This window comes from Mus musculus, chromosome 5 (genome assembly GCF_000001635.26).
Source record: "Mus musculus strain C57BL/6J chromosome 5, GRCm38.p6 C57BL/6J".
Taxonomy (NCBI): Eukaryota; Metazoa; Chordata; class Mammalia; order Rodentia; family Muridae; genus Mus; species Mus musculus.
Window position 1 is genome coordinate 112,702,129 of NC_000071.6, and position 23,080 is coordinate 112,725,208.

Sequence of the window (23,080 nt, forward strand, 5' to 3'; positions counted from 1 at the left end):
AATGTCTGCGAGCCTGGGATAACCGTGAAGGGGGGTGGGGTATGGAGACAGAAATAATGTCAGCTTTGAAAAACTCAGACAGCCACCAAAGTAAAGGAGAGGCCAAGGTGACTGGACACCATCATTCCTTAAAGGGAGATGGAGAGAGAGATGACCCAGTTACTAACATGCCTGCCATGTAGGGACAAGAACCAGAGTCCAGATCCCCAATATCCACATAAGCAGCTCAGCTCAGCCACGAATGCCTGTGATCCTGGCACTGGGAGAATGGAGATAAGCAGAGCCCCAGGACTTGCTAGCCAAAGATGTAAGCTGAATCCATGAGCTCTGGGCTCACTGAAAAGCCCTGTCTCGAAAAGCAAGATGGACGTTGATGAAGGAAAACCCCTGATGCTGACTCTGACCTGCACAGGCATGGCACACACAAACATGGACAAACACATATGCACCTTGTGCACACACCTAAAATAGGAAGAAAGGAAGAGAGATGGGGGGAGGAATGCAGAGGAGTCAAGTAGAATCTTACAGGTGATTCCAAGGGTCCCTTGCTGTATATATAAAATTTGACACATTTACCACCATTCAGTGATCAGTCCCACTGAGAAATCAATGCCTCTGAAGCCAGGCTGGCCCCCAGGGCTCTCAACACCCCCAATGCTCCTGTATTATAACTCTGTATTATAATTTCATGCTTACTATATCTCTCCTCCAAATAATGTGTGCTTCTTAACCATACACATCTTTCCTTTATGAAGTCCCAGAGTCAAGTTCCCTGAAAGGATTTATGGACTGGAGTGAGTGAGAGAGCAGAGAGGGAGCTGTGAGGAGGTCAGAGGGCAGCCGTATCTTCCTTATGTAGGATGCTTCAATCAAACCCCAGTTAGCCAAAGCCACTTCCTGTGACTTAAAAACAATAGCTTGAAAAAACGGGTGTTGAACATGCAGCCCTGAACACGTTCTCCAAGAGCCTGGCCTCATTTCTACAGAGCGCTGTCCACCTCCAGGGATCAGGTCCATGCTGGTGCTGCAACCTCAGCTCCTGTACGTCTTCTATCTTGCCCCTAGACAGAGAGCATCAGTGACCTCCCTAGTCCTGCACTGGGAGAGTGGGACACACTGGTTCTACTGTTGAAACTTTTGAACTTTTTTCCTCCCAGTTTTGAAAGATATGAGATGTGATTAAGATCTCCAACCAGACTGTGGATTTGCGCGGATCAGCATTCTTTAAGCAAATCCTCAGCAGACTGTGTCACTTCCCATTCCTGGACCTCAACTGGATATGGCACAATGGCAACTGCTGGCAAACTGTAGACGTATTCATAAAGGCAGGTTCCTCTCATAATGTAGTTCTAAGCGGAAGGAAATTATCTATCCATCCCTCCATTCACCCATCCCCTTATTTAATCCCTTCTTTCCTCCCTCAATCCATCTCTTCATCCATCCATCAGTCCATCTATCCATCCACTTTTCCATCCATCCACTCATCCATCCATCCATCCACTCATCCATCCATCCATCCATCCATCCATCCATCCATCCATCCACTCATCCATCCATCCATCCACTCATCCATCCATCCGCTCATCCATCCATCCGCTCATCCATCCATCCATCTATCCATCCATCCATCCATCCATCCATCCACTCATCTATCCATCTCTCTCCATTCTTACATCTGTCTAGACCCATTTACTGAGTGCTTCCATGCTTCAGGCTGTGAAAGTGAATTAGCCATTAGTTCAAGGCGCTGATCATCCAGAAGAAGAAGTAAGGCCACCGAGCTATAACTGAAGGAGAAGGGGAGAGACCCTGAGACACATGAAAACAAACAAAAATATTGATTTAGCAAAAGAAGTTTGAAAGTCCCAGCAGCATCCAGATGTGTTGGATCCATTTGCACCAAATCCTTACTTAGGAAAACCAGACAAGCTGAATTTAGATTTAAAGAATTTCAGAGAGTCACTGAGGCAGCCAGAACTTGAAGATGAAATGGAGGGAAATTATTAGTTGGATCACAGTGCGGTACTAAATATAAAGGGGGATTATCAATAGGGTGACAGTGTGGTAGAAAGCCATTTACCCAAATAGCAGCTGATTGGCTTCTAAAGATCAGTCAGCCTCTGAAGGAGAGGGGATCCGTTTCCCCTACAGAGAACTTATGTCTGGAATAGGCAAAGATTTGCTATAGATCACTAACAAGTTAAAAACGGAGTGGAGAGCGGGAGGAGAAACAAAGAAACGACTTCATCAGACTTTTTGTAGAAAACAGCCTTGGCTGAAAACATAGGTGGAAAGGTTTGTTACATGGGAAGCACGGACTAAAACTGATATGTGACTCTAGTCATTTTTGCTAGAATTGCTAATTTTTAAAGACGGCAAAAAGAGGTTCCTAGGGCTCAGGGCACTGACAACTCTGTGTTATCACTTGGCTAGAACTGACTAGGATTATAGTACCCCTGGGAGCCCTGGTCTGCACCGGTCAGACAAAACTGCATCACCCTGCAGCGGCAGGTACATGCATAAATGCTATCTATCTGCAGTATCCCTCACATCAGGACTCATTTAGGAAGAACCCAATGCTCACAAATGTTCCAGAAAAATCCGTGTATCAGGGTGACTGGCAAAGGAGGAAAGGTCCAAAATGCCAACGAAGAAACAGAAACTGAAGGTCACCCAGGTACTGACTGAGGATCTGGACAGAGCTGGAGGCCAACACAGAAGACAGGAGGGTTCTCATAGTGGAGATAGGAGGAGGGGTATGCTGGATCAAATAAAGGTGGGCTGCGGCCAGCTAGGTTGCTCTGGCGTTTAAACCATGAACATGCCCAACATCAGTGGGGAACCCAGTCCCTGTGTCAGCAACTGCTGGAAGCTAACTGTCTGACTGACTTTATCAAAAACAAGCCATTCCTGGAGTTAGGAGGTAAAGCACAAGATGTGAAGGAGATGGTGGTGACTCAGATGGTCCTGTGGATTGGGGGACAAGCTTCCTTGTGGAAGGGGTGTTGTCATGTGGGTCATAAGATGTCTGGCCGTGTCCCCCACCTCTGCACACTAGAGACCAGCAGCTACTGTTCCCAACATGGACAACCCTGTTCCCTGGGAGGAGATGCAGACGTTCCTGGGAATGTTACCAAGATGGACTACGGCACCCAGGATCCACCAGGTTGTTTATATACAACAGTGCAGACCAGCCTCATAGACTATACATAAACATGGAAGGGAGGAAGCTGCTGCACGAGGTGCACACACACAAGGGACTGCCGTATGCATAAGTTCAAAGCCAGATCCTTCTGATGGAGGGTGTTAGAAGTCAGCACGGGGAGGTTATCTTTGCAGAGGGAGGAGACCAAGATGTTAGTGGGCCAAGGAGGCTTGGATGGCAACGATACAGCTTTGCTCAGTGTTTGAATGCTATGTCAAGATGTACCTGCTTATATGTACATTTCAGTAATAAGTTTATTTAACAGAACTTGAAGTCAATCAGACTTCCAGCTCATTTATCCCTAGTGATTGATTCCAGTCATTGGAAGTTCATTTAGGTGAGCCTAAGATTTTCGTGTGTGTGTGTGTGTGTGTGTGTGTGTGTGTCCATGCGTGTGTGCACTCACGTGTGTTCCTGCAGGACACAGGTTGATATCTGGTTTCTTGTTCTTTAACTACCTTGCTTTCTGAAAGCAGTTAACACTGAACCAAGAGGTATCAGATTGACTAGGCTGTCAGGCCAGTGAACACCAAGGATTTCACTGCCTCCATCTCCCCAGTGATGAAGTTATAGATCCACGCCTTTACACCAGCTTATGTGCTTCTTACGTGCACATTACACTTTACCCACTCGGCCACATCCTCAGCCACATGCCTCCCATTTTCCGAATGTTTTCTGGACCTCACTAGCTAGAACTCGGGCTTCTAGACAGAAAAGAACACGGAAGCCCTTTCAGGAGTCACATGGGTCCTGGGGGACAAGCCCTGCATCCACCATAGATTGCTTTGGTCTCTCTCACCAGTGCTCTCCATAGCTTGGGGCCAAGGGTTCACACTGAGTATCCCCCCTCCCTCCGCAGCTCAGCATCTTTCCTACTGGCCCCTGATACTGTTGAGTACATAGAGAACCCTCATGCCTAGGAAGACAAGGAGCCCTCTCCCCAAGAGGCCCAATCACCAAGGATGTTCAGAGTGTGTTCACCCTGTGCACCCGTTCTAAGCTACAGAGATGGGTAAACACCGAGTCATGTAGAAACAGGACTGGCAGAGACAAGGGAGCCTACTCGGAGAACAAGGTTTTTAAGCTAAGACCCATCCATTCACATATCTATAATTAATGAGCTAATTACCGCGGAGTCTTATCTAATCATGGAAGCAACACTCCTGACGGGTCCTTGGCTTTCCTTGGCTTTAGTCTGGGGCAGAGTAATTGCATTTCCTTAAGTAACACAACTTTATTTTGTTTTATAAACAATACCCTGTAATTTAGACCTTTTTTACTAATTCAAGTGAGCCAAATAAAATAACACCAAGCAGGGTAGGGTAGAGCGGCGGTGCTGTTGTGCAGCTAGATTATTTTCCTTTAAATAGATTTAAAAAGAAGAAGAAGAAGAAAAGATCAAGCCAAGAGTATGGCCGGAGTGATTATAAAGAAAATTTCCCACCCAGGGGAGGAGCAAGGTTGTAATGCCATCTTTTAGTCAGACTAAGCGATACCATTCAGTCAGGACAGCAGTAATTAGAGGTGATTACACGGCAATTAAGAACTCCATGGTTGTGTGAGGTAGAATCTTTTATAGCCTGACCTCCACAAGCCTTACTGCACTGTGACATGTCTTCAGGAGAGAGCCCAGAGAGAACTCCAAATGCCCCAGTGCTGACTATTGGCTGAACAAGTGGTCACCAGCACTGACTGTGGGATGACTGACAGGTCATCAGGGCTGACTGTGGGATAACAGACAGGTCATCAGCACTGACTGTGGGATGACTGACAAGTCACCAGGGCTGAATATTGGGATGACTGATAGGTCACCAGCACTGACTGTGGGATGACTGACAGGTCACCAGGGCTGACTATTGGGATGACTGACAGGTCACCAGCACTGACTGTGGGATGACTGACAGATCATCAGGGCTGACTGTGGGATGACTGACAGGTCACCAGCACTGACTGTGCTGTGGGATGATTGACAAGTCACCAGCACTGACTGTGGGATGACTGACAGGTCATCAGGGCTGAATGTGGGATGACTGACAGGTCACCAGCACCGACTGTGGGATGATTGACAGGTCACCAGCACTGAATGTTGGATGACTGATAGGTCACCAGCACTGACTGCTGGGATGACTGACAGGTCACCAGGGCTGACTGTGGGATGACTGGCAGGTCACCGACGCTGACCAGAACCACTCTGCTAGATCTGAGAAGTTTTGTGGCTGTGGAGCCAAAAACCACAAGAGAACAGATTGCTTGTCCTTGGGTGAGGAGAGAAGTGGGTGATTGTACCTGGATACCACAGCATTTGTGGAGGGGGTGGAAAGGAAAAGCTACAGAAAGGGTTGTTTAAGGAGAATCTTGGGGGAGAGAGGTGGGTGCAGTTGGGAACCAAGCTCTGCAGAGGGTTGGATGCTGCAGACATTGAAAAAAAAAATCAAGAAAAAGACAGTGTGGGGGATGGGGGCTCTACTATGTCTCCTTGGAAGCTGCTAGCACAATAGGAAAGTTCATGGTGACACACACCTTCAATCCCAGCACTGGGGGTTAGGAGACAGAGGCAGGCAGACCTCTGTGAGAGTAAGGCCAGCCTGGTCTACAGAGTGAGTTCCAGGGCAGGCAGAGTTCATACAGAGGCCCTTCCTAAAACAAACAAAACCAGACACAGATCAACACAAACAAGCCAACCCAAACCAAAGAAAGTTCCAGTGAAGTGGTGAGAGCAGGTTTGGGGATGAGGTAAACCAGGGCACACTCACGGAGAGAGGAAGTGAAGAAGGGCATGAAGCCTCCCCTTTTGAGAAGCCTGGATGTGGACAGAGGGTGAAAGGAATCAGTCCTATGTGAAGCGATGGGAGAGTCAGGAAGCAGAGGACCCCAGAGCAGGGAGGGAGGGAGGGTGAGGGAGCAGGAGAGGGCAGGATGCTGGGCGGAGCAGAGCGGTAGCTGTTCCCTTGAGGATGGAAACTGAGCAATGCCCACTGCCAGCATGTGACAAACAGAACCTGTGACCAAGGCTAGGGCTCTGTTGGTTGTGGAGTGAGGGGCAAGAATGAAATGGCCCAGACCCTCCAAGAAAAGCCCTGAATGTCCAAGGAAGTGAGAAAGCCAGGCTCTTGAAGGGGTTCCAGCAGGGAGATGGTCTCAGAGGACAGGAAGTGGGTGCTAGATGCAGCAGGACTCAGGAAAGAACAGCTTCTACCCATACCCCTGGGCAGTCCTAGAAGCACCCACCCCAGATGTCTGGAGGGTGGTACTGAAACAAGTCAGCTGCCACCACCAAACCTTAAGCTCCCCCTCTGGGGCCAAGGAGGTAATTTAGTGTCTGTCTCCAGAAGAGCTCACATTTATCAGTGGTAGCTGCTTGGTCCCAGCTGGCCATAAGTCACAAAGCTTTGTTGTATTTCTCTGGAGCTGACATCCTCTTGTAAATAACATGCCAATGCTCTCAGATCCTGGCAGAAGTCCCCCACCCCTTCTGTTTTTAGAGTGACCTTCTCTATCATCCAAACTGGAAATGTCCAAGAAGCACCCTAATGGAGCCCTGTCAAGCACTAGGTAATTCAGGGCTAGGTTTGCAGGAGCTACCCCACCCCCACCCCCATCTAGGTTGGGACACAATGCTGATTTTGTGACTGACAGCTATTCAAGTTCAAAACACAAGTCCCCTTTGACCCCGGGGAGTCAACACATAAGGACATGGATTTGTTGAAGCCAAAAAAGCTTGTGGCAAGTGTCTGAAAAGCAACAGAAAGTGAAATATGGTCTTCACAGCTAAATAGAGCAACTTAGAACTTAAGAATCCCCATGGGGATTCAAGAGGCCAAGATAGAGTCATGGGCCCTGTAAGGAAAAATCCCAAGACACACTGTGGATGGAAAGATACCATATGGATTTATAAAGAGCACACACCACACAGTACATCAGCTATGCCTTCTAAAAGCTCCTATGGGTGCTACCTGCTGTGAGCAGTGCAGATGTTTATAAATATGCAGAGAGGTCTGGGAGGGGGGCCACACCAAATGGAAGAGGGCTGACCACTTTGCTAGAGAGCTAAGGTTAAAGAGTGGGCAGGGGGCGTGGTCTTTTGTCTAAGCTTATTCTTTAAAATATTGAGTGATTTAGGAAGACTGGTCACACACACCCATGGGTAAAAAGATCCTGAGGTGAATCATTTTGTTTAATTCATGGTAATGGAGAAATTAACCCCTTTTTTCTCATACACATTCAGTCTTACCTTTCATTTCTTCTGATTTTTCAGACAAAATCTAATACTGCCTTCGTTACCATAATAACTGTATTTGTTCTGTTATCCAACTCTTTTCTAATGGAGATTTCTTTTTTAAAAACAATTCAGCTTGGGCACTTTAAATCCAGCTACAAATATTTCTCAGAAATCATACATAGGTTTGAATTCTAGTCCCTTGAAGGGAGAAAAGGGAGTTTAAAATTCTGTACAATTACAGTGGGATTCCAAAGCAAGAATTCTCCAGGAACCCATGTGGAGAAAGTCTCTGTACCTGTGATAAAATGGGGGTGAGGGGGCAGAGAGATAACCACTGCAAGTAGCTTTTCTACCAGGTTATTAGCATATTCACCAGGTGATTAGCTTATTCACCAGGTGATTAGCCTGTTCACTAGGGGATTAGCATATTCACCAGTCAATTAGCATATTCACTAGGGGATTAACATATCTACCAGTCAATTGACATATTCACTAGGGAATTAGCACATTGCACCAGTCAATTAGCATATTCACTAGGGGATTAGCATATTCACCAGGCAATTGACACATTCACCAGGTGATTAGCCTATTCACTAGGTTGTTACCCAGTTCACTGGGTGATTAACATACTTATTGTTCACTGATCTTGAAAATGGGGTGTGGAACTAAGTCAAGCTCAATTTGACAGGATCTAGAATTATCTGGGATGAGGGTCTCTTCACACGGCTATCTGAGACTATCTTAATTGATGTGGAAAGAATGCATCTCAACTGTGGAACCACTCACTCTGACTGAGATCCTGGACTGTAAAGGGGGAAAAGGCTGAGCCCTAAGATGTATTTATCTGAGGTTGCCTCAGGGTCCTGTAACCTCAGTATTATATTAGATAGATAGATAGATAGATAGATAGATAGATAGATAGATAGATAGAGATAGATAGATAGATAGATAGATAGATAGGTAGGTAGATAGGTAGATAGATAAATGGATAGATGAATGGATAGATGAATGAATAGACAAATAGATAGATAGATGAATGGATAGATAGTAGATAGATAGATGAATGGATAGACGAATGGATAGATGGATGAATGGATAAATAGTAGATAGATAGATGAATGGATAGATAGATGAATGGATAGGTAGATAGATAGATGAAAGAGAGTTATAAGTAAGTGAAGATCCGTGGCCTTGGCACCAGTCCTCATAATCAATGTGTGTCACATACGTTCATGTCCAGGTCTCAGTCTTTCTAGTGAGCATATTTAACCAAATCACCCCAGGGTTCCCTTCCACTCAAGGATGTGTAGAATCTTCAGTTATAAATACACTTAAAGGAAGGGGTTTCCAGTCAGGATGGCAGAAATGAGGATACAAACTGTAACAAAGGCTGATGTGGATGGTGACAGGCTGTTGGTGGTCACATGCACCTGAGCAGCCACTGTGGACACCAGAAGGTCCGTATGCTCAGCTCTACCGCTCTGAGACAAGAACCTAAAGAGTCCACCCTACCACAAAGGTGCCTGCTCAGCCTCGTCTACAGCTGGTCTGTTCTCGGAAGCCCGGGAACAGAATGAACCCAGATGGCCATCTGCAGAGCAGGTAAGGAAAATGTGGTCATGCACAGCAGAATATTACTCAGCCATTAAAAAGAAATGAAATTATGAAGTTCACAGATAAGCGGATGGAACTGGGAAAACTTACAGGAAATGACATCACCCTGACCCCAAAGACAAACTCTGCATGACCCAACTCGTGGGAATACTTACTTTAACTCTTTTGTTGTGTATGCTTAACAAGGACGTATCTGGGAGCTAAGAAACCAGAAATGGGGCTGACATTTTAAGAGTGGGGGTGGTAAAATACAAGTAAAATGAAAGCGGATGAGGTAAAATGGAGATGGAGGGGTATAAGCATAGGAGGAGAGGGGGTGAGGAAGGGGGGGTTAACAAAAACGAAGCGTGCACGAAAAAGTTGTAATGGAAACCTGAAATCTTCCAATCCAAACAAAAATCAGAGGGAACAGTAGAACACAGGGGCCATGAAAGGAGAGAGGCAAACGCCTAATGGTTAAATGTTTCAGTAAAGACAGGAAGTATTATAGAGGAGAAGGTGGGGGGATTAATAAAACTAAAACTAATAACTCTAATAAAAAATCAGAATGCATGACAAAGCCTTGGAAATCCACTGGTCTGTAAGTTAATTTAAAAAAAAATTGACACAAAAACCCGATCTAGGACTAGCAGGGGCCACTTGGGCCACTGGGGATGCCCTGCCTGAGTGAGGGTCAGACCTGTGTATTCTTTCTGGCTCTCAGATCATCTTCTGTGACAGGTGAGCGGAGCCACCCACTCCTGGAATTCCTCAGAGCACTGGGTAGAGGCTCGTGCTACCGACACAGCTTTGTGGTAGATCTCTTTCTAGACGCTGTGAAGCCAGCGTGTGCAGCCTTCATCTCATGACATGTGACAATGTCCCCGGCTTCATAGTGAGGACACGGGAGCAGAGGAGTCAAGAGACTTGCCCAGCTCACACAGCCAGACACAAAGGTCTGGAAGAATGAGTACCGACTACAGACTATGCACTGACAACCCTCCCCTTTTGGTCTCTTCTATAGCAGTGAGCACTGACTACAGAGCAGGGTCTTAAAATAAATTACAATATGACATAGCCACACTCCCCTCCCTGGCATGTGCCAAAGGACTCCACGTCCCATCCCACAGATCTCTGCTTAGCTATAGTCATTTTCATTGCTCTATTCACAGTAACCAGGAAACAGACACCACATAAATGTCCTCCAACAAACAATGAGAAGTGAAAACGTGGTACCCATGTGCACTGTGGAACATAAAGAAGAATGAAACCATGAATTTTCAGGCAAATGGATGGAACTAGAAAAGATCATGGAGGAGGATCATATTAGTGGAGGACCCAGGGACCCAGAGAGACAAAAGTCAGGTTCCATTTCACCAGAGGCTCCCAATTCCAGGTCTTCAGATGTCAGTACAGATCCTCAGGTATAGTGGTTTATATATGCTTGGCCCAGGGAGTGGCACTATTAGGAGGTGTGGCCTTGTTGGAGGAAGTGTGTCACTGTGGGTATGGTCATTAAAACCCTCACTCATCCTTGCTGCCTGGAAGCCAATATTCTCCTAGCAGCCTTCAGATGAAGATATAGAACTCCCAGCATCTCCTGTACCATGCCTGCCTGGACGCTGCCATGCTCCCGCCTTGATGATAATGGACTGAACCTCTGAACCTGTAAGCCAGTCCCATTTAAATGTTGTCCTTATAAGACTTTCCTGGGTCTGTTCACAGCAGTAAAACTGTAACTAAGACATTGGGTAACTGCAGAAGTGAAACAGGACCATTACAGGGTGGGCGGGGGTGCGGGGTGATAGTCTAATAGAAGTGACCTAATAGGAGAACTGGGGGAGCCTCTAACCAGGGGACTGCAGGAAGATGCATACAAAGAAGAGGAAGAGGAAGAACAGCCATTAGGAATCACACTGTTAACTGTCTATGTGAAAACACTTATCAAGCACGTGACTAAATAAACATAGTTTAAATAAAAGACTGTCATCTGGGCTCACAATGCTGTCTCCAAGAGCCAACGACTATCTAAGATAAACCCCAGCACCACACATGGGAAGCTCCCCCTTTGAGCTTTTGGTCAGGGTTATCTAAGAAACTCCCAAAGGCTTTTGCTATTGCCTTTGGCAGCCTCCCAAAAGTGAAAGATAAGTCCCTATTGCTGGAGACACCGTGCACTTCAGACACAGAGCCTAGAGAACCCTGAGCGTCTACTGACTTAGAACTGACCTGAATGGCTCCACCTGAGGACAAGCTTTCACGGTACAGAAGGTGCCATTCAAGCTTACAACGGAGGCAAGCAACCAACATTCATACCCAGCTTTGATGCCTATGAACTGTAACACTAATCAGCACAGCAGGATAACACTGAGGTGCAGTAGTGTATGTTCACACTGAGGTGCAGTAGTGGTCCACACCCCTTGGAAGTAACCAATAGCTCTCTGATTGCTCTTAAGCCTTGCTGAATAAGAGGGAAGCCATGCCCTGTACTAGCAACTAGCTTAACTACCCAGCGCTAGAGGGAAGCCATGAACATTGGAGGAGAACTTACAGCCATCACTTTATTAAACCAGCACAATCCCTAACTACACTCTAAACAGTCCTCCTTACACCCACAGGTAAGTGTAGTCCTCCCCCCTCATCAAGGATACTTCTCTTTGCAACAGATGGCAACTGTTACAGAAGAAACCACAACCAATCAAAATGCAGCGTTCTAGAGCCCAGTCTCAGTGGAAACATTTATAATACAACTCTTGCATCTGAGGCTCAGGGAACATTTCAGAAGAGGGGGCAGAAAGGACACCAGAGCGGGAGGATCTGGGAGCTTGCTGTGAGATTTCCTCTCCAAGGAGTGTCAGAAGCTACATGCATGGAGTCTCATCAACATGGCCACCTAACATAACCTGAACAAGAAAGACATCAGCAGACACGCTAAAGTGGATGGGCGGTCATGGGGGGAAGCCTGCAAGTCCTCAACCCTACACAAAGAATTGTAGACAACTAAGGAGTGCTTCGAGCCAGAGAAATAGTCTTTCCCTGATCAGGAAGAGCACACCAACTGGGTATCCAATACCAAATAGACAACCCTGAAAACGTACAGGTACAACTAGGATTATGCAGACCGAGCAGATTGTAAGATTGTATTTATATATTTAGGACTACATTCTCTCTCTCTCTCTCTCTCTCTCTCTCTCTCTCTCTCTCTCTCTCTCTCTCTCTTGTATATATATAACAATTAGTGGAATAGAAGTCATACTATTGGAAGAGAGCAAAGAGGGTTGGTTACATAGGAGGATTTGGATGGGGAAAGGGGAGGGGGAAATGATGTAATCACATTATAATCAGAAAAAAGCAAAATAAATCAAAAAGCTTTAAGTATAATGCTTAATTATTATAAATAATTATTAGTTGGCTTGTGTGTCTGTGTGTGGGAACTAAAACTTGAATGCAGTTGAGTCTAGGAGTCTAGAACAAAAGGTATTTTATCCCCTGGAGCTGAAGTGGTTGTGAGCTGCCCGATGTGGGTGCTGGGAATTGAACTCAGGTCCTTGGCAAGTGCTGAGCCATCTCTCTAGCCCCAGGATTACACAATCTTAGTTGCATTCACGATAAAAAAAATAACTTTTCTTTCTGAGAAACACAGCTCAATATACTTTTCTCTCCTTATAAAGTCAGCAGCTTGCCATATTACAAGGCTGGCTTCACATTTCTCAGCTTAAGAAATCTTCCTTCCTCAACCTCCTGCCTCCAGAGCAGCTGAGCTCCCAGGCATTGCAGCTCTGTGCCTCGCTTTAGCTCAACTTTCTTTATGACTCCACTCAAGAATGTCATCCAAAACTGAAACAAACGTAACTGACCATGCTTATTTATAAACCAAAGAATCGCTAGTCTGACACCTGTGACAGAAGCAGTGATAAAGATTAGTTATCCTTTGCTCAAGCAGTGCTATTCAAAACAGAGGTCTGTGTTACAGTGTTACAGTGTTACAGTGTTACAGCGTTACAGCGTTACAGTGTTACAGTGTTACAGCTGCATCCTGACCATCTTCCAAGTCAGTAAACAGTGCCAGACTCCACACTTCTCAGGCCCTGAGAGGTCAAGTGACCTACTTAAAGCCACACAGCTGGGCAGTGTCACCAGCCCCAAGCACAGGAAGTGGAAGTCATGAAGGTCAGCCTGCAAGCAGGAGTCTTTGAGCTGTCGGCCAAGGGCAGGCCACAGGGCAAGGCTCTTACCTGGGACTGTGGAAAGAGCTGCTGACCACTGACTGTCCAGAGGGGATTCTCACTGAGTCCGTGGCCAGGGACAGGGAACAGCTCATCCAGGATTGCAGACTGCCCTCTGGCTGGGAGCTGATGACAGAGACGTTGTCCCTAGAAGGCAAAGGTAGGACACTGACCACAGTGGCCACCACACCAGAGTCTGGGCCCTTCAGAGTGCTCTACATGCTGTGCTACAGACAGGCAATGGCCTGTGAGGTGGGAGGAAGCTTTGGCGTTTGGAGGGGACAACTTGGGTCTTAGCCAAAGCCACCTGATTCATGCCTGAAGTCTGGAAGGAAACCACTTGCTTTTATTCTAATACCATTTCTATTAAATGCAGCACTCTTGGACACACACACACACACACACACACAAACACACACCAACTGGAGTGTTAAAGACTTGGTGTGTTAAGGCCTCTCTGACTTGAGGATCAAGCTTGCCATTGAATTCTGTACCAAATAATATGTTCATGGGATATGCAAGGGGTGAAAATCTTCAATCCTCATTTGCCTTATGGGAATCTCCTTGGCAAGCTGGACTCTCTCTCTCTCCCTCTCTCACCCTCTGCCCCTTCCCTTCCCCCCCTCTCTGTGTATATGTGTGTGTGTGTGTGTGTGTGTGTGTGTGTGAATGTATCTCTGTGTGTGTGAGAGGATGTGTGAATGTGTGTATCTATGTGAGTAAGTATGTGTGTATGTATCTGTCTGCATCTGTGTGTCTGTATGTGTGTGTGACTGTGTTTCTGTCTATGTGCATGTGTCTGTGTGAGAGTATATGTGTGTATGTCTGTCTGTGTCTCTCTGTGTGTGTATCTGTGTGTGTGTATCTGTGTGTTTGTCTCTGTGGGTGTCTGTGTCAGTGTGTATGTGTGCATATCTGTATGTATGTGTGTGTACAAGTGAGCCCATGCATGCAGAAGTGTTTGATATATTTGTGTGTACAGGTCCAGGCACTTACAAGTGTGTGGTATGTTTATCTGCCACTAAGTCAACCACCACAGGACAGGGCTGCATACATAAACTTGATATTAATCCTGTCCTCAAGATTGCTTCCTAGGAGAGCAGCCACGAAATGAAGGCTCCATTAGCCCTACTACAGAGAGAGGCAGAAGGCCAGCTTCCGGGTTAAGTAAGGAGCCTCCATTTCCTTCCAGGAAGAAAAGGTAGGAAGTGAGGCAGGTGAGCCTTGGGAAGGTGAGGGTTTGGTGGGAAGAGAGTTCAGGAAGTAGGCAAGCAGAACTCACGGGATGAAGAGGGGATCAAAGGTCAATGTGGAACACAAGTGTCCACCTATAAAGTCGGTTCTGGGCAGCAGGGAGCCATTGAAGGTGGTGGTGGGTAATGGCATGATAACACATGTCTTCCATGTATCTAAACTATGTCACACAGGTACACAAGTTTGCACTCCTGTAAGGCACGTGCTAAACCATGAAGCCAGAGCCTCACAGGCATTAATTACAGAGAGCTCTGTGATGGGTGTGACCCTTCTCCTTCCCCACTGCACACACACAGCCGAGGGCTTGCCATGCACACACACAGCCGAGGGCTTGCCTTCAAATGCTCTGTGGTTTGCTTACCCCTCTTTCCCGCTGCGGCTGCTACAGTCCACTGCCGTCTGGACACTAGAAGGAGACACAAGACAATGTAGTTGTACAGCCAGGCCTGGGGGGACATGGTCTCTAGCACATACACCTGGGTTTGCCTGCCATGTCTACCCTTCACTTCTGTATGGTTGTAGGGTACAGAGTTGTCCTCTCCGAGCCTCCCGTTTTCCTCTGCAAACTGCAGTTGACTAACAATATACGAGCCTCTGCCTCTGCCCATGGAGCAGAGTGAAGTAACCCTTGTGGATTGTTTAGTGCAGATCCCAGAGAACAGGAGCAACCGTTACCAATGCTTTTTAAAAACATGACTAGCAGGTAGGGCTCTGGTTAAGAGCATGGGCTGCTCTTCTAGAGGACTTGGATTCAACTTCCAGAACCTACACTGTGGTTCACAATTGTCTGTAACACCAGTCCCTGGGGATCCAACACCCTCTTTTAGCCTCTGAGGGCACCCACACAAGGAACAGACATATATGTATGTAAAACAGTCAGAAAAAATATTTTTTGAAATGCAACTGGCATCACTGACATTAATCTTATTTTTATTGACAACTGCCTGGCACCTGCCTCACTCATAGTCTTTGGGAAGCCAACAGATTTGACTCTGGCAGGATGGCTTCCTGAGGCACTGTGGGAAACTCCTAATATAATTATACAAGTAGCTATTCTCCAGGGAGAAACATGTTTACACACTCTGCCCACACCATCTGCCTCAATTTAGAGATGAAGATGGTATACCATTCACAAGGCCACTGAACTTCCAAACCCAGCTTTGTGGAGACAACAAGACACACTGGTAGTCAGTGTACCACTGCCCTCAAATGGGAATCCAGACAAAAGTACACCCTTGCATCTAAGTTGCCTTTACTCTGGTGCTCAGGCTGGACCTCCAGCCACAATGTCTGCAGGGATTTGGGCAGGTCTGAAGAGGGTGTATCCACTGTTTCTCGTTTCTTCCTCTAAAGCTATGCTTCCTTAGATGCTTCCTTTTTCCAAGCATGTATCTCCAGAGGACCATGAACATGTCTTCCATGCATGGAGACAGGATAGTAGGGTCCCCAGAGCTCACAACCAAATGTCTAATGCCAAGAGGCTAAACCTCATTTCCCTCTCAGTGTGAGCCACGCAGGAAGTCAGCAGTCTCATTCTCTCCATTTGGAATCCACGCTCCTAGCTTGGACACTGGATACCATTCATTACCGTCACTGCTCCACACAGTCTGCCCAGCTCAGCAACCGAGTATACATGGGCACCGACACTCATCCAGGTTTGATCTCTGAAGATGACTCTGGGGACTTGGAACTCAAAACCACTTCCTCCTGGAGGGACCCTTTCCCCTGAGACTTGGGCACTTCCTGATGTCATGTTTCACTATTGTCTCTGCTGTTCTACCCTGGATGTGTGATGCTTTTGGACGCAGTCTGTAGGAGCAAACCCCACCGAGTGTGTGAGTCCCATTTGTGTGCTTCCTGTCTGCATGGCTTCCCAATGGGCTCAGCAGGCGAGACATCAGCTGACAGAAGAGGAAACACAGCTTTGTAAACAGCACCTCCATATAAAGTTGGCCTTCGTGCCAGAAGACGACTCTGATGGTCCAAACCATGATTATTTGCAGCTGAGCAGGGAGATCTGGGATTTCCGTGCATCATGACTGTAACACGTAAGCCACCATCTCACAAGAAACAAGACCGTAGCCACCATTGTTACAACCCCCACCCTCCACTCCTGCCAATGCCTGTGCTTAGAGCAGTCTTCTTAAGAAAGGGTAATTAGAGGGTGGAGGCCAGATGCGCTGTCCATGGTGCTGATCTAGCCTGCCGTGTAACTGAGGCTCTGTCCGTGGTACTGATCTGATGGGCTGCAAAACCCTGGGAATCTCAACCCCTTGCCCTGGGCTGATGCCTACAGTTCTCTCATCTTGGCCAGTGTGGTTTTGCAAAGGGAGCCTGTGCCAGGAATTTTTAAACAGATGTTGGCAAGCATCGAGGTAATTGATTAAGTGTCTTCAGATGTATTCCTCCTGGGTACCTTTCACCAGACAGGCGCAGTCTAAATGCAATTACAGGCTGGGAAGTGACGCCCGGATTCGTTTGCTCCGTGTCAGTGACTGACGTGAGCTCACCACCATGGCAGCCCAGAAGGGAACAGAGACCTTGATAAGAGGTGAAGGACAGTCAGCATGTCCTATGTGGTAACAAAGCTGCCTTTGACTGGCATTGGAGGCAAGGGGGTGGGGGGAGTGAGGCCAACTCCAGAAACAAGTCATGGCTTAGTGGCTTAAAGTATGCATCAGTGAGACTTTAGATACCCATGGGACTCAGCTTCCTTATCTGTAGTTTGTAAAAGATAATGATAGGAGCCCGGTGACCGTGAAAGGGCAGCGTGTGCCAAGCAGTAACAACTGTCCTCCAGAGAGGGAACCACAAGGGGCCATTACCACCGTTTCCGGCAATGTTGCAAATAGACATGGTGAATCGTGGGAGCTCTGCCTCTATCTTGTCAGCTGGGTGTTGGTTACAACCCTTCTCAGAAAGCAGGGCAACCTGTAACATTCATTTATTGCCAGAGGGCACAGGGACCCATGCTGTGACTCTAACTGGGTGTCAACCTCCTTGGGTGAACAGAGAGTTCACTCAAGCTGTTCTTCCAGAAAAGGACATGTTCAGCACTCATGGAGGGCAGCTTCAAGAAAAGGGCTGGGGGGACAGTCACCTCATGCAGCAGGGAATTTCACATCTGGGCCAGAGCCAAGGCTCAACAGTGAGTTGTTGATACACAATGTGTCCCTAGAAGGCCAGTCTCTGGTTCCATCCAGATATGTCCAGGTCTCCTCCACAGCCTGATGTCAGACCAGTTGTTAGAGCACGTGAGTTGGAAATCACCCAGCAGCCACTCACCCCGCCCCCAAGTACACGATCGCTCCCAGAGTCCTCATCTTTTATTTGTGACTCTGAAGTCAAGGGTAAGATGTGGACCCCTCCAAACCCTAGCATATCCCCAGGCAAGGCAACGGGCCGAGCAGCTGCAGATTCTGGAGCCAGGAATAGATGGAAATTTCTGTCACCCTTTGTAGCCTTCCTCTCATGACTAATGAGCACGTTCTAGGCCCCGGGGAAGAACTGAAACATTTCCTCCATTAGTCTAAGAAGGTTGATGCTACAGTGTAGCCAACGATGCCAGGTCCTGTTGCAGAGTCACGCAGAGTCACGGGAGCTTAAGTAACACTGTGTGCTGCCTGACTTTCTGAGCATGTGGCTTGGCTCCCAGCCTGCAAGGCCTGCTCCATTAAGATCTCTAATTCCAGGTGAACCTTAGAATTGTGAACTGGCATAATGAGAACAAGTCTCTCAACTTGGCTGTTAGAGTCTCTCTCTCTCTCTCTCTCTCTCTCTCTCTCTCTCTCTCTCTCTTCCTTCTCCTCCTCCTCCTCCTCTTCCTCCTCCTTCTCTTTCTTCCTTCCATAAGTCAGTGGTCTAAATCCTCATTGAGACTTCATAAAGAAGTATCTTGGACCAATATTTCAGGCTCCAATCCAAACATTTCTCATTCAAGGCAGTAAGAATGCACAGTGTGCAGTTTGCAGCTGCTGATAAGGGGGAATTTGCTGGCACCAGGGCAGGAACTGGGATCCCTGCTCTGTGCAGTAGACCCATAATGGTACAACATGTATTTCTTTTTGTTTTTGACAGTCAATGATGTTCCTCTGGGGTGTCCTGGTTGTTTCCTTATCAACTTGACACAAAGTAGAGTCATGTGGGAAGAGGAACCTCAGTTGAAAAGAGGCCTTCATTAGAGAGGCCTGTAGGCAATTTTATAGTGCATTTCCTTGATTAGTTATTGATGTACTTCGGACTAGCCCATTGTGGGTGGGGCCATCCCTGGGCTTGTGGTCCTGGGTTCTACAAGAAAGCAGGTTGCGCAAGCCATGAGGAGCAAGCCAGTAAGCAGCACCCCTCCTTGGTTTCTGTTTCACTTCCTGCCTCCAAGTTCCTGCCTTGAATTCTGGCCCTGACTTGCTTTGGTGTTTGTGCTGAATACGCTTGGCTCGGGGAGTGGCACTATTAGGTGTGGCCTTGTTGGAGGAGGTGTGTCACTGTGGGCATGGGCTTTAAGACCCTCATCCTAGCTGCCTGGAGGTCAGTGTTCTCCTAGTGGCCTTCAGATGAAGATGCAGAACTCTCAACTCCTCCTGCAACACACCTGCCTGGATGCTGTTATGCTCCCACCTTGATGGTAATGGACTGAGTCTCTGAACCTGTAAGCCAGCCCCAATTAAATGTTGTCTTTTAGAGTTGCCTTGGTCATGGTGTCTGTTCGCAGCAATGGGGACCCCTAAGACAGTGACGAACTGTGATGTGGAACTGTAACCTGAAATAACCTTCTCCTCACTAAGTTGATGCTGCTTATGGTGTTGATCAAGGTAACAGAGACCCTGATTACGACAGCAGTGATCAGCAGATAAGTGAATTGTTTGCCCTATGCAACAAGTCAGGACTTTTCTGTAGTCATCTTTTATTTCTTTAGCCCCCCCCCCGTTATCTGAGGAACTGAGAGTCTCAGCGGGTTTCAGGGAAACTCTGTGAGAGGAGAAAGACAGGGGGAGGGGGGTGGAGAACAGGGAAAGAAAGGTAAAGGGCCTGCAAGTCCACCTCCAGGACCTCAGTGTGATACGGTCCTGCAGTGTGGTGCACCATCGTTCCCAGAGGGTGGCCCTGCTCTGGAGATTGTGGACACATGGAGACTGTGGCCTAGCTGGCAGACGTCAGGTTCTAGTCTGGGCATGAGCACACCAGGCTGCATGCCCTGTGTCTTCCCAATCAACATGCTCCCTTCCTCAGGAGGCCGTTGCTCTGAGCTAAACTCTCTCCTCTCTTAAACTATTACAAGGCTCTTATCTCGCTTTCTAGAATATTTCTCTTGGTCTTTGTGCATTGCCTCCTCAGATTCTCCTCTCATGGGTCTGTTCTGCCTCCTCCCTTGCGAGCCGGAGCCACCTACCCCACTGGTCACCTGCCGCCAGAGGCTTTTAGATTCCAGCAGAGCCCGCACACTCTTTTGTTTGATTTGCCTGTCCATTTGCACACATGCCCCAGAATTCGGACACCACCACATTCCTGAACTGTTCTCCAATCCACGCTCCTGGCCCTGTAATGAACATCTCACACAAGATCTTCAGCCCCTGCCCACCACAACATGGAGAAAAATGACATCCAAAAAGCAAGAAGAAAAACGCAAAGTCATAAGGAGATATGTGGCATGGGACAGGCTTACCAATCAAACAGATGGATAGATGAATGAATTAAAGGACAGAGGAAACAAGCAATGTCTGAGTCTCTGCAGGGTCATGCTTCTGTGTGAGGAGTTGCATTTTTACCTCTTACTGATCCACCTTGGAAACGAAGAGACTAAGGATCAAAGTGATTGAATATTTGTTTAAGGTCATATGATACTGAGGGACACTTAAATAGAATTGTGGTCTATGCTTTCCCCTCCCCCAACAAGAGCAACCCCACTCGCTGCTGCCTGGGGTGCTCCTGGGTACCAGGAACATCGCGTGGCACCTATGTTCAGACACCACACCAACATCCCACAGCTCCCCTGAGACACAGGAAAGTTCCCTTCCAATTTGAGGAACCATGAGGCTGATGGTATGTAGAAACTGGAGACATAGTCACGAAGAAAGACATCGGAAATGCAGCAAGGAAGAATATGTACAGCCTCGGATGCAGAGGTCAGGATGAGAGGAGACAAATGCTGGAGCTGCACTCAGGTGGCCATGGCCTGAAGCTCAGGAAAGATGGACCCAAGCAGAGGGTGAGTCTTGTTGCCACAGAGACAGATACGTCTTATGTGAGCACCATCTGGGTGTAGTGGCTCTTAGGATGGAGCCTGGGCGATGTCTGGGGTGCTCTGTGACCTTATCCTGGTTCATTACCCAGCTGAGAAGTCTGGCCTCTGATTTCTCTCACAGCCTGCTCCACCCCTGAGCATGGCCACTCTATTCCTGTCTCCTTTACCTTTGGAATCATTATTAGTGAGAGAGAGAGAGAGAGAGAGAGAGAGAGAGAGAGAGAGAGAACAATAGCCTTGAAACATAAGCCAAAACAAGCCCACCTTTAAGTGGCTTACACCAGGAGTTGTGACACAGCAACAAAAAAGTAACAAACACAGACCCAGACCAGACAAGTCACTTCCCTAGGATGCCACACTGGTCTCATTCTGTGATGGTTTGTATATGCTCTGCCCAGGGAGTGGCACTATTAGAAGGTGCCGCTCTGTTGGAGTAAGTGTGGCCCTGTTGGAGTGGGTGTGTCCCTGTTGGAATGGGTGTGGCCTTGTTGGAAGAAGTGTGTCACTGTGACTTTAAGACCCTCATCCTAGCTGCCTGGAAGCCAGTATTCTGCTAGCAGCCTTCAGATGAAGATGTAGAACTCTCAGCTCCTCCTGTCTGCCTGGATGCTGCCTTGTTTCAGCCTTGATGATAATGAACTGAACCTCGGAACCCATAAGCCAGCCCAAATTAAATGTTGTCCTTATAAGAGTTGCCTTGGTCATAGTGTCTGTTCACAGCAATAAAACCCTGACTAAGACACTTTCCAACCGTTCATGTCCAGCAAGTCAATTCCCATACTTCATAGGTGACAGGGACAGTGTCCCTCTTCTTTCAATCTGAACAAACCAGCAACCTTCAGGCATTTTGGGGTCCTCCCAGCAAATATAGCCTGAGACTTGTAGGGACAAAAGAGGTCTGCAGAGCACAGCCCCGCCTCCGACCCGGCCACCACCCAGTTACCTTTCTGTGTCACTATCACTTGACACCACCTCTTCCAAGGCTGCCTGCAGGTCCGCGATGCGTCGGATGGACGTCTCCAGGTCTGTCTGCAGCGTTTGTCTCACAGTTGCCAGCTCCTCCACATACTTCTCCTGCAGGCAGAGACCACAGAACCCATTGGTCTTGCATGAGAACTCCATAGTACTGCAGAGTTCCAGGGGAAGGGGGCCGGAGGGAACAGCCTGAGCAGAGCCTATGTGGGGGGAGGGGACAGCCTGAGCAGAGCCTATTGGGGGGGGACAGCCTGAGCAGAGCCTATGGGGGCGAGGGGACAACCTGAGCAGAGCCCATCTCTCTGCAATGTAAGCAAATCCTTCCCAGGCCTTCACGGCAGAAGAGTGTGAAGCCCTGGGTGTCCCAAGCAGACATGACTTGTTCTACATAGGGAATAGACTCTAGAGGGCCCTGATGGCGTGTCCCAGGAACAGGATGTCCCAAGCTGGGTCATCCATATGTGTTTTTAGGAGCCCAGAGCCATGCTTGGGTTTACTCTATCTCCTTATTGAATGCAAAGCCATCTTAAATTAATCAGTAAATGGGATGGACCTGGTGCGGAAGGTTTGGGGCAACACAGAGCAGGTTATGTTCCAGGCTATGCCTGCCTACACACTGCAACACTCCACACCATGACCACCCTAGACCTACCCTCTGAAACTGTAAGCAATGTTTTCTTGTGTAAGAGTCACCTTGGTCATGGTGTACACAGCAATAAAACTGAACCTAAGAATTATACAAAGTGGGATGGCCTGGTGGGGCCCCCTGCAGAGTGACAGACCTGGCAGGCAGTTATGGGGCATTTTCTGTGGCCAGCACTAGTCACGTGACCAAAGACTTCCTCACCGAGAGCCTGGTAGGGAAGTCATGAAAACCAATCCTGCTTCAGAGCTGAGCAACGGAGACCTTCAAGAGCAAGGACTTAGCAAGGGTGCTAGTATTTAGTACTTTTGATTGTCTTTGTAGTACTCATCCACTGAGATCAGTACTCATCCACTGAGATCAGTACTCTCTGGTGGTGCCGTGACTTGATTCTGTCCTGACTCTTTGGGAAATATCTGATGTCCACGAGGCATCTGTCATTCAGTTTATCCCTTAACACAAAGCTTGCTGATGGAAGGTGAGTTGCCCCCCGGAGACTTAGGATTGAGTCTGGAGAAAGAGATGGCAACCATGCCTTGGGGTATACTGTGACATGTGTCAGGTCAAGGCCAGATACTGTTATATCCCACAATGCACCAGATACCTCAAGTTAGAGAATCATCTGGCTACATTCAGAATCTCTCTTTTGGAAATTAATTCCACAGGATGGATCAGAAGGCAAAGCAGGGCCCTGAACATGAGTTTGCTCGGGGGCAGTGCAGCCAGT

The 23,080-nt window shown here is 47.6% G+C and overlaps 1 protein-coding gene across 2 annotated transcripts in view; it reads right to left on the minus strand.

The window, feature by feature from the left end:
* Positions 1-23,080, minus strand: part of Myo18b (myosin XVIIIb) — a 207,586-nt gene that overhangs the window by 13,253 nt on the left and 171,253 nt on the right. For both annotated transcript variants that reach the window (XM_006535262.3, NM_028901.2), the window contains 3 exons: positions 21,679-21,809; positions 14,859-14,903; positions 13,253-13,390 (listed from right to left, as the gene is read on the minus strand). In XM_006535262.3, coding sequence (XP_006535325.1) covers positions 13,253-13,390; positions 14,859-14,903; positions 21,679-21,809 — 314 coding nt within the window. The remainder of the gene's footprint in view (positions 1-13,252; positions 13,391-14,858; positions 14,904-21,678; positions 21,810-23,080) is intronic.